Raw genomic sequence first — 15613 nt, 5'->3', positions numbered from 1 at the left:
CCCAAGGGCATTATTCAAAAATTAGCATTTAATCCTCGTGCGAGAGCTGCACAAAATTATAATATAGTAGAACACCTGGCTCAAGCTCCTTTTGTTATGTCAACTCTCGAGGTTTTGTATAATTATCCCACCCAGAAGAGATCTTTACTTTCAGCAATTAGAGTCATAGATCCTTCGGATTCGATTCTTGTGGTATTTAATCGCGAGAATCATACACCCAAACTTCCACCCCAACTGGCATTTATGAACCAAGTTGTTGTTCGAAATAAGACTATTCATCGGACAATTGTGGACAAAGGTGCTTCAACTTGTATCATATCACTTTCCTATTGGAAGGCTATTGGTTCTCCTCAACTTAATTAGTCATCAACTACTATCAAAGCCTTTGATGAAGGAAGTTTCAATCCTACCATAATTTTGAATAAGTTGCAAGTAGAATTAGTTGGAAAAATAGTTTTAGTAGAAGTTGAAGTTATAGACGGGCCATTGGATTATAACCTTTTACTGGGCCGCACATGGATTTATGACATGGCCACCGTTGTTTCGACCTATTTTAGGATGATCGCTTTCCCTCACTAGGGGGGTATTGTGGCCATCGATCAGCTTACCTTTTTGCCAATAATTCTTAGACTACTGGAAGCATCCCTCTTATGGGCGAATCCCCACCACCTTATCAACATGTTGGAGTAGGATTTCTTAAATATTCCTCTTTGATAGGAACTTTTTCCCTTCCTCCACCTGAGATTCCAAATCCGGTTGCCTTCATCAATATGATCTTTTCTTATACTATTCCATTCGATCCTTGGATAGTACCAAACAATTCTAATGTTGATACATTTGGTGACTACATGCCACTCAGACCTATTGAGCTTGAATATGAAGCTATCTATTTAGCCTGTTCAGCACATTATGCTTTCCTCTCCTTGATAGATTGGGTCGATCATTCCCGAGATTATGGTTCATCTTCTGATCATTTCTTCAGTTCATTCTTTACTGATGAAAGCATCATGGAAATCATGATGTCAGATGATACATCGTGGGACGATAGTAATCATCATTCCTCCTTACCTGAGACATTGTAAGATAATCTTGGAGATATTTATTCACCCAATATTGTTGAGATATCTACGGATTCCCTATCTATCCACAACATCAATTCTGAGAAAAATTTATCGAATATTGAAGCGATTGTTGCTCTTGATATTTCAATTAAGCACAAAATTGTCAAAAATTTACACATTGGTGCATCTTGTTCTCCTAGCGAGGTCGACATCTATACAGATTTTTTTCAGTAATTCTGAGACGTTTTTGCCTAGACATATGAAGAGATGCCGGGTATTGATCCAAATATTGTTGTACATGAAATTAAAAGATATCTGTATGTTAATCCAGTGTGATAACGCTTGCGTTCTGTTCATCTTAAGAAAGTTGTCGCTATTAAGGCGGAGATTGAAAAAAAATTGCATGTTGGTTTCATTTAACCAATTCCTCTTACTTATTGGGTCTCAAACATTGTCCCTGTGATGAAGAAACAAGGTACAATTCATGTTTGTGTCGAATATAGAGATATCAACCATGCTTGTCCTGAGGAAAATTATCCAACTCCGTTTATTGACCTAATTGTTGATGATTGCGCTGGAAGTGAAAAAAATTCATTTATGGATGGTTTTTCCGGTTACAATCAAATCAACATCCTTCCATTGGACCAACATAAAAATGCATTTATTTATCCATGGGGAAGGTTTGCCTATCGTAAGCTCCCTTTCAATTTGAAAAACTTTGGTCCAACTTTCCATAGGGTTATGAATTATGTTCCATGATATTAAACACATTGTACAACCCTATTTGGACGACTTACCTGCCCATTTGAAACATCATGAGGATCATCTGATGCATCTCATGGCTATTTTCTTACATTGTCGGCATTATAATATCAGGCTAAATCCACATAAATGTGTGTTTTGTGTCCAATCTGATATAATTCCCAGCTCCTTTGTGTCAAAGCAGGGAATTTGTATTTATCCACTTAAAGTGCAGGCGATCCTCAATTTACATGTGCCTTCCTCACTTGTTCAGTTACAACACCACCAAGGGAAGGCTAACTTTTTATGGAGATTTGTTCCCAACTATGTTCAATTGACTAAAGGATTTACTCAATTGTTAGAGAAAGGAGTTCCCTTCCATTGGGATGACACTACCCAAAAGGATTTTGATATTTTGAAATATGTACTAGTTCGAGCATCATTGTTGTATCCCCCCGATTATCAACACAATTATTTCATGTATCTCGTTGTTGTCGTTACTACCATTGTTATGGTATTGGTCCAAGAAGATGACGTCGGGGACGAACATCCCATTTATTATTTGAATGATAATTTGAACGACACAGAAATCAAATATACTCACGTTGAAAAGTTATCTTTCGCCACTGTCCAAGTTGTCCAAAGGTTTCACCACTACATTCTTCTTTGGAAGACTATGGTAGTTTCTTATTGCAACCCAATGACATATATTTTGTCACGAAAATTGTTGGGGAACAAGTACTCTAAATGGATTGTTATTCTCCAAGAGTTCGATTTGGAATTCATCAAATCCAAATCTAAGAAGTCCCTAGTCTTCACTGAATTAATCTGCGACCTTCCCTCATCCGAAACTGAGTCTACATCTGACGATTCTATTCCTGACGAGTCATTGTTTCTGATTGATTCATCTGATCCTTGGTATGGGGATATCATCATCTATCTCCAGACTCAGACTTTCTGGCCTAATACCTCTCGCTCTGATCAGCGACGTATTCGATACCAGGCTAAAAATTACATTATAATTGGTGACACCCTTTATCATCGTGGTATCAATACCATATTTAGAAGGTGCCTCACTCATGAGGAGGCTGAGAAATCTCTAAACGAATGCCACGCTGGAGCATGTGGCCAACATATGTCTGGCTATGCCACTACCATAAGATTTTGTGTGATGGTTACCTTTGGCCTACTATGTTTTGATATTGCATCATTGTGGTCCAAAAGTGTCACGCTTTCCAGATATATCATTGTAAAACTTGTGCTCCACTCGCTCCTCTACATCCTATTATCATCGTTGGACCTTTTGTAAAATGGGCCATTGACTTTATGACATGTAACCCTCACTCAGCTAGGGGGCATGGCTACATCATTGTGGCAGTAGATTATTTTACCAAGTGGACCGCAGCGATGCCTACATATAATAATATCGGTGAAAAAATTGCTTTATTCTTTTTAATCATGTCATAGCTAGGTTTGGTGTACTGCAAGCCATTGTCACAGACCATGGAAACATTTTCGAAATCACAAGATGTCCGAGCTTACTACCAAGTTGGGCCTTCAACATGAAAGCTCAACTCTCTATTACCCGTAGGAAAATGGGCAAGTAGAAGCTATTAACAAAGTTTTCAAAATAATGTTACAATGCATGATACAGATTCACAAAACGAATTGGCACCTCATCCTTTATGCAACTTTGTGGGCATATCAAACCTCTGTCTGAACTACAATTGGATTCACACCGTTTCAATTGATGTATGGTCTAGAGGCAATCCTTCCCATCTTTGAAGCTTGTCGTCAAACTTCTCCTTGCAACTTTTGCAGAAGAAGAGCGTCTCTTGCATCTAGCATGTTTAGATGAAACCCAACACGATGTTGCGATGGCCAATGAGGCCCACAAGAAACACATCAATGCACAATATGACAAGAATGTTAAACCACGTGCCTCCTCAAAAGGTGATCTAGTCCTTTTGTATGATCAAGCCAATAAGTTAGGAGTTGGGAAGCTTGAACCGATGTGGCTAGGCCCATACATAGTTAAGTGTGTTCTTGCGAAAGAGGCTTACGAGCTCATTGGTTTTGATGGAATCCCCTTAGCATAGCCCAGAAATGGATTGTACCTCAAAAAATACTATGCTTATATCATCTTTGCGTAGTCACTATGTACATATTGTATAAGTGTGTTAATGTGTTTGCAGCGTGTTTCCTTTGAAGTTTCATATTGTCTTTGTTAATCTTGGATTACATTTTATTTGCAGATGTCAACATCCCTTCAACCATATGTTGGTTATGCTAATGGCACTAGTCGTAGTACTCGAAATCTTTCCTCTGCAATGTGGGTTATTTATGCTCTGAATGGTGAATTAGTGAGTTTACAAAGGATTTGTATCGGTCACTCTACCAATAACATCGTTGAGTATAACTCAGTGATCGAATTATTGTCTAACGTTATTTTACGTGGCATTCGTCATTTGATCACCAGAATTGATTCATAGCTCGTAGTACTACATTTAAACAACGTCTATTCAATACGAAGTCCAACTATGCTTCGCATGTTTTTGAAGGTTTGTCGTCTAGAAAGACTTTGATTACATCCAATATCAACACATTCCTAGAAGTCTAAATATGTTAACTGATGCATTGGTGAATTATGTTTTAGATAAACATTTGCAACATATGTAAAAATTTCAATTAACATCACACATTGAACAAGAACAGAGTAAATAGGAAACATCGATAGATAACTATATATATATATATATATATATATATAAGTTTGGTTTTACAAAAATTGTGCCTGAGACACATATGGCCAGACGACTTATACTATCAAAATACATGTTGACAAAATGTGGCTCTATGGCCTCCTAGTAGACTAGTCTTAATGATGATCACGATAATAGACAACCGCATTGGCAACTTTGCACAGCAGTCCATTGATGCACTCTAGCACTCCAATGGTGTATCATTGCAGTCTCATAGGGATTTCATTGACCTTGGTCTCCGATATACTATGGTTCAATCCCTCAAAGTGGTGCTCAAACTCTACAAAAGTCTCATCTACGTTGAGATCTTGCATCTCCTCCTCTGCTCCTTCAACGACGCCAACATGTGCTCCAATATGTGCAAACTGCTACTCTCCTCATCGTTGAATATAAGATGAACCCACTAGTCGAACGGGCCCAACATTTGCATGTGAAATCAATAGCTAGTTCCTGATACATGAAAATTATCAAAAAAATTGTAAAATCTAAAAAACCAAAAAATATTCAAAATGACAGTGTTTTACCTATATCACCCTATTATTCGCCTTCAGGTAAAACGAGCTCTAGATCTCCTCGGAAGTCAGCTCTGGCATAGGGATAATCCTTGATCATAATGAGTTGCATCTACAATCAACGGAAAAAATAAGTGTGAAACTCATCGAAGATACACTTGCACGACAAGCCATGAGATCTACCCATTACCTCGTATGTGGAACTCTAGGATCTGGAAGCCCTAACTCAATATGTTGAGGTCTGAGTATTGGAATCCTCTCTAGAAAAAATGATATCAGAATGGAGCCATATCCAAAGTGCTTTAGTCACCCATCATTTTCCCTATTGAGTTGTTCCTTCATATTTTCCAACACCCCCTCACTCCAGTGAAATACAGTAGGTTTTATGCATTTCAATGCATACTACATGTGGGACTTGCCAGCCAAATGCAAGTAGCATTGGTAGCCAAACAAACAACAATAAAAAGGATTGTCCTGAGAGGCGGTTGAGTCACATCCTTAATCTCTATTTTCCCATTCTTTGTTGGCCGAGAACGAGGTCTACAATGAGCAGTTATATACTCCTTGGCAGTTTCAACGCCTCTTCTCATCCCAAACAATGAGACATGATCTCCTATCCGAGATAAGCTTATCAGAAAATTAATATCCTCAACCTCTATCCTGAGATTATGTTCTCCAATTCTAAAGTATTGTCCTTGAATATCCCATGCCCTGACCAGATATTCTAGTAACTCAAGTTGAGCTCTCATCCCTTAAAGCCAGAAAAACTTGAGTCCACAATTCCTTAAGGCTTGTATTGTTGTTGGGTCATTGGCAACTTCTAAATCTTGGGACTCATGTTCTCTTTCTCTCCAAATTAGAACCATTTTTTCTTTGGTAGATACCTGCAATATCATGAGAGAGACATTTAGAAAGAATTTTATGCAAAAAATTGAGAGAAATTCAAGTGAAAATCAAAAATCTATTTTTTGAACTGTGTTAAGCGCACTTGATTTTAAGAAGACATAGCGCCCCAGTGCACCTCCCCTTTCCAGGAGCGTACACTAAAGTGCTCTTCCCAATGCTAAACAAAGAAAGGCCAACGCACTTTTCAATACAATTGGGGTGTGTTGGACCTAAGGCGCAAATCTAAGACCGTAAATCACCTAAATTTCCCAAAAAAATTGCATGAAATCAAAAATGGAAACCATGAAAATAAAGAGAAAGGATAGAGCTCATAACTAGAACTTACGACACTTGAAATGGTCCACCGGCTTAGCTGCAATCACTTGCTGCAGATCGAGGGTAAAAAGTGCTCAGAGTTCATCACAAGAGGTAAAAATGAAAATGGTAAAAATAAATTTACTTTTTGTCTATTTATGGTCAATTTCATTATTATTTTATTATATTTTATTATTTTGACCTAATTTTACCATATTACATGTATTCTTAATCTTTTGATGATGTTTTGAGTAGGTTTAAAACTATTTGAAAGATATTTTTTACGATTTTAAATTCAATACAGGTCATTTTGATGAAAGAGCATATTTTTATCGCTTTTCGAGTTGTGCAAACTCACGAAAAACGAACCCCTGGAGTCCTCTTTCAGCGCTTTTCAGACTCCCTAAACATGAAAACATTGCCAAGCACTTGTCTTTTTGAACTCGTTAAAGTAAATGAAAAGACGTCTACTCAGTGTAAGTTTAACCCTTTTTCGAACTAGGATAGACTATTTACGAAAAATTGAATACTTTAATAGAACATGACTAAAAGGTTCTCTTTAGTATTGTTTTATGTATTTTCGGACTCAAGAGACAAAATTTACGAAAAGGAATCTTTGGAGTTTTATTTTTCACCTATTTTTCAAACTCTCTAAACATGAAAAGGGAGTTGAGTTACACCTTCGTTGGACCCGTAAAAGCATCAAACAGCGTTGGAGTCGTCAAACATGACGAGAAAGCACCACTCCATTAAAAATACTCTGAGGGATTCATCTGAAGGATGAACTTATAGATCAAGCATATGTTATCCTCCTCAAGCTTGTCAAAAATAAAGAGGTACTGACCAGAAATGGTTGGGGAAATTGGGAAAATGGGATACTTGACCTATTAATGGCAGCAAGTCACTCTTGAACATGACACTCTTTCACTTCATCTCTATGACTGTTGGGTTGGGAAATCTGCGTGACACTTTGGTTAATCATGCCATGTTAAAAGCCTCCGAATTCGGTTTTGGGACAATGCTGCCAACTCCATAAAGTGTCGTCAATATGTTCAAGAGAAGTCCTTCAGTTGATATTTGGTACAATACTGAGCCTTCATTCATGTCAGTCGTCTCTGAACTAATTCCACATCACCATCATTCTGTCTCAAATTTTGATACCCATTTCATGTCATTGATGGGGGATACATCAAAGCCCTCCTACGATGGGTCGCTTGTTGTCAACATCAACTCATTATCTAGGAAGTTGACTTAGAAACCCCCTTTGGTACCTTGGAGCTTGCATACATCAATGGCAAGTTTCCTCGCTCTCAGCAACAAGTCCTCATCATTGGCTTTCAACCAGAATATTTTGTGTGGTGTTCAACTTCAGCTCATCCATTCACACCACATAGATTGTACTATAGTACCTTGAGAGCCATTAACATCATCAGTGGTTTCTCTCACGTCTATTAACAGCTTACATCATTGGTCGGTAATCAGATGGTATCTATCATGTTCAACTCCAGCGCATTTATTCGCATGACTAGACTAATACTATCAAGTGATTGAGTGAACGAGATAGAAGACCCTGGATCTAGTTCCACGCATCAGGGTTGTGATTTCAAGATTCATACAAGATTACAAAGTATGATGACTATGATCATTCAGACAGTCATCCAAGCATGGGTTCACTTTGTCATCAATGGACAAGACTTCTTGATTATTGTACATGTAATTTTGTCCTTAATGCTTAGCATGGGTATGCCTCCCTCAGCAATGATATCATGATGATAATATGCATTGTAACAGATGATGATCTCAACTAATTTGTTCTAGATTTGGACTTGTCACAAGGTAAAGCACTTCAGTCCTATTCTGACTTTGTACTTTAGGGGGCAATCTGTTACAGACCATTTTGTCACATCTACTCAGTGCACTTGAAAACCGGATCAATCAACATCCATGAACACTTTGTCATATTCCATTTGCAAAGCCTTAAGCATCATTTCTCCAAAAAGTCTTGAGTTTTTAGGTCTATCTGCTAAAAAACCATGTTTTTAGGCCTAGCGCACAATGTGTTCTTGTCCACCAAGGTGCAAGTTGCATACCTGAACACTAGCGTTGATCAGTGCATGTTTCTCCCTTCTAAAAGTGCGTTGATTCTAGAAATTCGGGAAAATTAAAATATATTTTCAAAGCCTCTTCTTCCAAAAGTTTCTAAAGTGGTTTTAACTATTTACCATGGATAGAGATTTCGAATTCCTATCTAATTCTATCTTGGAGACCTTATCTCTTATCCCTTGAGCTCATCCTCCCCTCATATGTGGATCTCAAGCCTAGATTGGTAAATCCTAAACTACCACTTTCACCCTATATATTTGTTCCCTCCCGTAGAATCTGGGTTGGATTTTGGAGATTGCTAGTGCCCTCATGTTGTTGCTTTGAGTTTAAGGAATCATCGTACATCTGCATTAGGGTTGAGTGTAAAAGTTTCCTTTGTGACAAGGACAAATCAAGTGGGGAGACACATCTAGAAAGTCAACTTCTACATATGAATGTAACTCTCTCCTTTATTTATTAATACAAAAAGCATCATGTTTTCCTATATGTGTGTTTCTTATGCTCTTGTATTTCAATGCCATGTTGACTCATTGAACAGAGATATTGGATTATGCTATGTAGATATTGTAGTTCGTTTTCTTGTTTTAGTCATTGTTGCAAGTTCCATTTATAGCGCATAGAGCTAGGATTGGAGCTTCCAAGCAAAGTGGAGAGGAGGACTTGCTACAAATTCCAGGTAGGTTCTTTTTCCATATTCCAATCTCTCTAAGGAAAACATTGATTCTTTTTGTCCTCGATTGTTCTATATCAGACCACTAGATCTAGGGAATTCATTTTTGTCCGCAGAAGTAAAATTCGATATAACCGGAAGACAAGCACCTAAGCCCTTGGACAATTGAGTCAAGTCAAAGATTAGAAGCTTGTATGTGTATGTCAAATGCATTATAAAGTTGCTGCAGCAACCCTATTGTTGATTTTTCATAGGTCTTGTAGTGAATAATTACTTCTAATGATTTTGACTTTAAATCCTCTTATATTCACAACCAAACAAGAACACAAACATTTTACCCTGGGAAAACCCACATGGGGGGAACCCAACAACCTTTTTCTTAGATAAATTATTAATTTCAACAGAGATACATCTAAGTCAAACATAAAGTCAAACTAACTAGTAGCATAGCTCTGGTCACACCTAGTCAAACTTCCCTTGAGACAAGTCAAATTGTTGCCCAATCAACTTGGCCTGGTCTGATCTGTTAGGGCTGAATTTCGGCCTCCTACTGTGCCCAAGAATCTCAGTCCTGCTGCTCATGGTATGCCCAGAAACTCTGACTCAGTTTTATGTCTCAGATCTGCCCTATTCTCTGCCTCAGTTCCACATAATATTCTGCATAATATGCATCTTGTTCTTTGCCTCGTATTCGTCTTGTTCTCTGCCTCAGATGGTATGAAATATTCAACCATGCCTCGTAGGCAATCTGAATTCTCGCTCTATTGAGGAGAATAAATGGCATATATATAAACATTTCAAGAGCCCAAATGGGTGTATCCCCTCAATGGGGACGATTTCATCTTTTGGAGGGCCGACTTGTCATTTGGAGCCAAAAAAAATCAACTCTTGAAATTCAAAATTTTTATCTGAATTCTCGCTCTATTGAGGAGAATAAATGGCCTATATATAAACATTTCAAGAGCCCAAATGGGTGTATCCCCTCAATGGGGACGATTTCATCTTTTGGAGGGCCGACTTGTCATTTGGAGCCAAAAAAATCAACTCTTGAAATTCAAAATTTTTCTCTTTTGCAACCGACATGAAGAACATGTCTTATATTAATTATATTTCAAAGGCTAAAATAAAAATGACATGAAGAACATGTCTTACATTATTCAAGGGCTAAAATATTAATTATGAAGACCGACCATATCTACAAAATTCAACACCTATCAGCAAATATCAACCATATTTCAGTGCCAGACACCATGAACTGCTTGTAGATGACACTATTTCATATTAACTTAAAATCAGTTGTATTGTGCAATTATAACCAAAATACAATCACAGAACAGTCCTCTTTATTAGAATAACAACGAACATAACGCCTTGTTTCAGCCTTGATTACACAGCAGGTTCAAGAGAACAAAATATAGTCACACCCAAACCTCTTCTTTGGCCCAAATTACTCACAGATTTGAATTAACAGCCCAACACTTCAATCTGATTTACAACAAGAGAGAAGAATATGAAAGCTTCAAACTATCTATAACCCTTTCCAATAACCTACAAAAGAAAGAACTTGGCTTGGCCTCTATGGGGATTTTCTCAAACTTTAAATCCACCTTTCTAATGAGAGTTGATCTCCTTTTATATCATCCAACCTCTAACCACCTTTCCATAAAATATATACAAAACACTAGAAGCCTTAGTAAAATAGCATAAAGAAAAAGCTTAGAAGCCTCTAAGGAAGAGTGCCCCAAGAAACTTCTGCCTTTGTGAAAATAGCTAAGGGCCCATGAATGTGCAAAGCCATCTCAATATTAAAATTTGCCACAACTTATGTAAAATATGCCTTAAAGTTAGCATGGAATGACATCCTCAATGGTAAAACATGTATTAAAATGTCTAAATTACCTCCAAATATGTGGAAAGGTATCCAAAAGGTGAGATATGCCTCAAAATATGTAGTAAGTCCATCACATGAGCAAACACTCCTCCAGATATGTAAAGATCATCCAAACATGAAAAGACCAATGGATCTCCACCAAGCCACCACTGGTACTCCAAATCCTTTATCTAGCCATAAATGATGAACCGAGTAATGTTCACACAAGACAGAACATGGAAAAAGATGAAAATGCAGTTGATTCTTAGTGCATATCCCCTGGCACTGCGCTGCTGAGAAAATAATGCCTCTGAAAATACAAAATCAACCATGCATATTCAAGCAGTAGGGAACAACAACGGACACGGAAAAAAAATAGTACTTTCCTGTTTTGGATGCAAGCAAATTTAAGACCACACTGATAGATTTGTTGCTGGCATACTTAAATAAGAAAATGATTTTTAATTAGAATATAATATTTTGTTTTACGCATTTCAGTAGCTAAAATGGATTCTCCGGGTAATGGAGATTAAAAGAACAACAAGGGGCACACGGAGAGGTGCTCGCTTGGTTTGGATGCAAGCACAATTTAAGACCATGCTGATACGTTCATTACTAGCACACATGGATGACCGTTTCCTCCTGTCTCACAAGTTCACCAAGGTGAAATACAAGACCTCTGAATCCATGGAACCTAGTAGCCTCATGGACCAATCATACTAGTGGATGGACAAGATGCAGCAGCAATTTGTCAATTGGAATTCAGTAGACTAGAATACTGAACTCCAAAATGAGATAATATGGGTAGTTGACAGTGAAAATTTCTCCCAAAAATTAGAATTAATTTGTAAATTTGTCTCAGATGAAACAATACTAGCTCTCCTCTGGCAAGATTTTTGGATTCGTGTGTGGCATCCAAGGAGGGTAAGGAAGGTAGAGTGGCAATAACAATGTGGAGAACCATAATGGCATCCCTAAAAATATAATTGTCTCTCTTTTTTATGCTTATAGTCAATTGTTGGTCTTCTTCTAGTTCAGTCTCATTATTTTCCAAATTCAGTTCTCTGAGGGAAAGGCCTCTAATTTTGCAAACTGTATAAAAACTTTGGTTGGCAGTAAAGTTTCAACTTCACAAGAGAGGTCAAGACTCAAAATACGTTTACTAGTAGTTAAGTATCCTATGTATCCAAAAAAGGTGTTCCATGTCTGAGATTTACATTTAATTGCTTCTATACTAAGAGTAAATGCTTAACATGCAAATCCACCAACCCAAGATAAAAATAAAATAAAATGCGAAGAAGCTGCAAATCTTTTTTTACAGTTTAGTTTATGCCAAAAAAAAAGATATTATATAAGAAAATACATAGATTATAAAACATGTGCACTCATTTGCACATACAACCCTCAATCCATAATGGGAAACTTGTACAGTCACATACTGTAGGCTGTAGCTCAATGCTATCGAAGTTTTACAAGATTAAGCTCCCATCTTACACAGGGATGGATGATCTGTGCGGTCACATTTTGGCTCCATGATGTCTTCTTATTGTTTAGAAATGAAATATATATTCTACAAAGTTGGCTAAATAGTTAAGCAATTTTGACAATATCAAAGTTTGTGTGAATGGATTCCATAACAGCATTGACAAGCACCTGTGTTTTCCTCGTAATGGAGGGCCAGAATGGTTCATTTTTCCCTCTCTCATCTCTTATATTCTTCACAATTCTTGACAGTTCCTCAATCATGGCAACTTCCTGTGGAACCTCTGGAATCACCTCGTGCTCCTCTGGCCTATTTTCCCACCCAAGGAAAAGTGGCTTGGGCTTCATGTCAGAAATAAATTTGAAAGATGCCTTTGTCTCTTCAAATGGAATGCAGAAGTCCTCCACATGTAATGTCCCTCTGGTGCCCTGTACAATCAAATTCATGGCTGCATGGGATAGAAAGGAAACATGGTAGGTGGCTAAACGCCCATCCTCCCACATGAAAGTAGCCCCACAACTCATTATGACTCCTGCTGCATTGAATGTTGGTGCTGGCATGGCCCTTACGTTTTGGGGCATTTGGTAGTCATTAGCCCACAGGATTGCCCGACAGCAATACCATCCTATGTCTCCCTGAGCACCTAGAGCATCCAAATCTGGCTTCAACCTTATGTTTTTCTCAAGGAACTCTTGAGGGGCAGCATATGAAAATACAGAGTGAACCTGAAATAGGTATTAACATAAATTAGGACACCATGGAAAGAATGAAAAAAGCATTCTGATATGAAGCTGGAATTTGGCAGTTTATAAGCACCCTTCACATAATATTTTATGGTTTGTTTAGAAGTATGGTGTTCTCATTATAACTGATTCCTAAAGATATGTTTCCTGAAAGTAAAACTCACATCATGTAGGGAAGTGCATTAGATTTTCTGTTCTACCATTTTTTCATTTCCCAATAAAATGCAAATATCTCTGTGAGCATTTAACAGGACACATTATATTAGAATATGGTGTGAAAATATTTATAAAAAAAAAAAAGAGTTTTCTGATATTCTACTCATATATGTTTTTGACATTGTCAAACGTTTCAGGAAATTGTTTCAGATTTTGCATTTTCCATCTTTTTGTTTTTTAAGTACTTACTATAGACTCTCTTTCACTAAGCTGCCATGCTATGAGGGGCTTATCTTATCTACCAAAGTCACCCGGTTCTTACATCTGGCCTCTTTTGCACCTATTCTGGGGGTTTTGAACCAGGGTTTCCAAATTAATACAAGCCCAATGGGCCCAATCACCTCGTTACTTGCTGCTAGAGTACACTCCTGTATGCTACATTTTCCATAGTTGTCAAATACATTGTAATGTCCACACTTTCATTTCTAATAGCTGTATGAAACTGATTTTACATCATAACAGTTTGAAAATTTGATCTGATTTGGATTCCCCAAAGCTCATGGTTGTTCCCCTTATGCAAGTATCTAATCACTGTCAAGAGTATGTTTCCAGGGATAATTTTAAGGAACGACTTGCAGCTTGTTTATTTTTGTACTTCATAGCTTTAAACGTAAGATAAAATAAAAATTTGTTTTATTTTAACAGGAAAATTCCAGTAAATTTATACAACAGCATCCTGAAACCTTCAAAAATAAAAGGAAAAAGATGAGCCTAAAGTTTACTAGTGGTTTATAATAATATTTCTGGATAGGTGTGCTCCACAACATAAATTCTACAGTTCTATCAGAAACGATTATGGAGATTAGCCTCGAGGATTAGCTCAAATGGTCATGAACCAGGCATGAGATCTCTCCCTCATAGTTAGGGAGGTCACAGATTCAACTCTCTTGATTCCCTCAGGGTTAGGCTCCTAAATATTTCCCATCCATGGATCATGGAGAAGTACTCAGAGGGTTTTCCACGACATATGTTCCTTTGGAAAAGGGAAATGATTATGGAGATCAATATTTCTTAATTTTGCTTAAATTTGAAGCACAGTCAAACGTGAATAGAAAGCTCGATAATCACTATAGAAATGTGTTTCCAACTACTATAGAAGGCAGTGATGTAAAACTTATATTTCCCTGGTGATTAATTATATTGGCTACCAAATCCCGAAAATGAAGCTGGATCAAAACAAACAAGAAATTATTACAGGCAGTCAGTGTACCACAACAGATCATTGAACTCTATTTAAAAGAATCAGCAGCTGCATCCCCAGAAAAGAAAGTAAATGACACCATGCTACCTCTGAGAAGTCAAGTAGCATAGACAGTTTTTCCCCAAGCTTTGTCCATCCAGCTCTTAATTTTTGTCCCCAACAAAAGGAAATATCAAAAACACAGTTCACCAACGTGTGTACCACAGTGGTTTTCTCATAAGCTTCAACTAGATCATTATCAAGAAAGACATAATGTTGCTTGCAATATCCTGATGCATAGTTGGTATTTATCTCAGGTTTAGTTATATGTTTTAGCCTTTAGGTTGTTAGACATTGTCTTGTTAAAAACTGAGCTTGACCTTCCTGCCATTTCAGAAAGACCGATACATACTATCATTTCCCTTATCGCAGCCCAAAGTTGTGGGGTTGACTTGATCACAGGCAACATAGTCCACCATTTATACCATTCATAGTTGGTATTTCTCTCGGATATAGCATTTATTTCAGGTTGTTAAGCATTGTCTTGTTAAAAATGAGCTTGAGTTTCCTGCCATCTCAAACAGATCAAATACCTTTATTATCATTTACCAATATGTGACCCTACAAAACTTGGGAACTTCAAGATATTCCCTATAATAAAGAAAGAGGAAATTATATTAATGTCCAAAATGACCAAATTAAGTTAATTAGACTTGTTACCCACCAAAAGTGGGTAACCCATAAGATAAGTTTTTTCTCCTCATTTGACAGCCAGCCAACCAGCAACCCTATGATGGTCTTTAGATAGTTTTATGCCAAAGCTCTCCACCTATTTCTCCGGTCAGTGCTTTCGCCCATAAAGCATTCTTCTTAAAGGAAGGTTGGTCATCTACCAATAGGTACTTTAACTATTTTAGCAATCATGTGCTTTCATTTAATGTTACAGGCATATTAATATGAGTCACAGGGAAAACTGGATGATTTACCAACTCCCAATTGTATCCTTATTCCCACACTTCACTTGGGAAGTTAGCCTTTGACCCTAATCTAGCGAGACCTCTTCTAATGCCTT

The 15613-nt window shown here is 37.4% G+C and overlaps 1 protein-coding gene across 1 annotated transcript in view; it reads right to left on the bottom strand.

The window, feature by feature from the left end:
- Nucleotides 1-12266: 12266 nt before the first annotated feature.
- The window catches only part of LOC149221877 (putative oxidoreductase At4g09670), a 171430-nt gene continuing 168083 nt past the window's right edge, over nucleotides 12267-15613 (bottom strand). The window contains exon 2 of the mRNA XM_089385259.1: nucleotides 12267-13127. Within this exon, the coding sequence (XP_089241385.1) occupies nucleotides 12510-13127 (618 nt within the window). The 3' untranslated portion in view covers nucleotides 12267-12509. The remainder of the gene's footprint in view (nucleotides 13128-15613) is intronic.

Source organism: Pinus tabuliformis, chromosome Q (assembly GCF_031772625.1).
Source record: "Pinus tabuliformis cultivar Carrire ecotype Pingquan chromosome Q, CPIR1, whole genome shotgun sequence".
Lineage (NCBI taxonomy): Eukaryota > Viridiplantae > Streptophyta > Pinopsida > Pinales > Pinaceae > Pinus > Pinus tabuliformis.
This window is presented reverse-complemented; position numbering and strand designations above follow the sequence as displayed.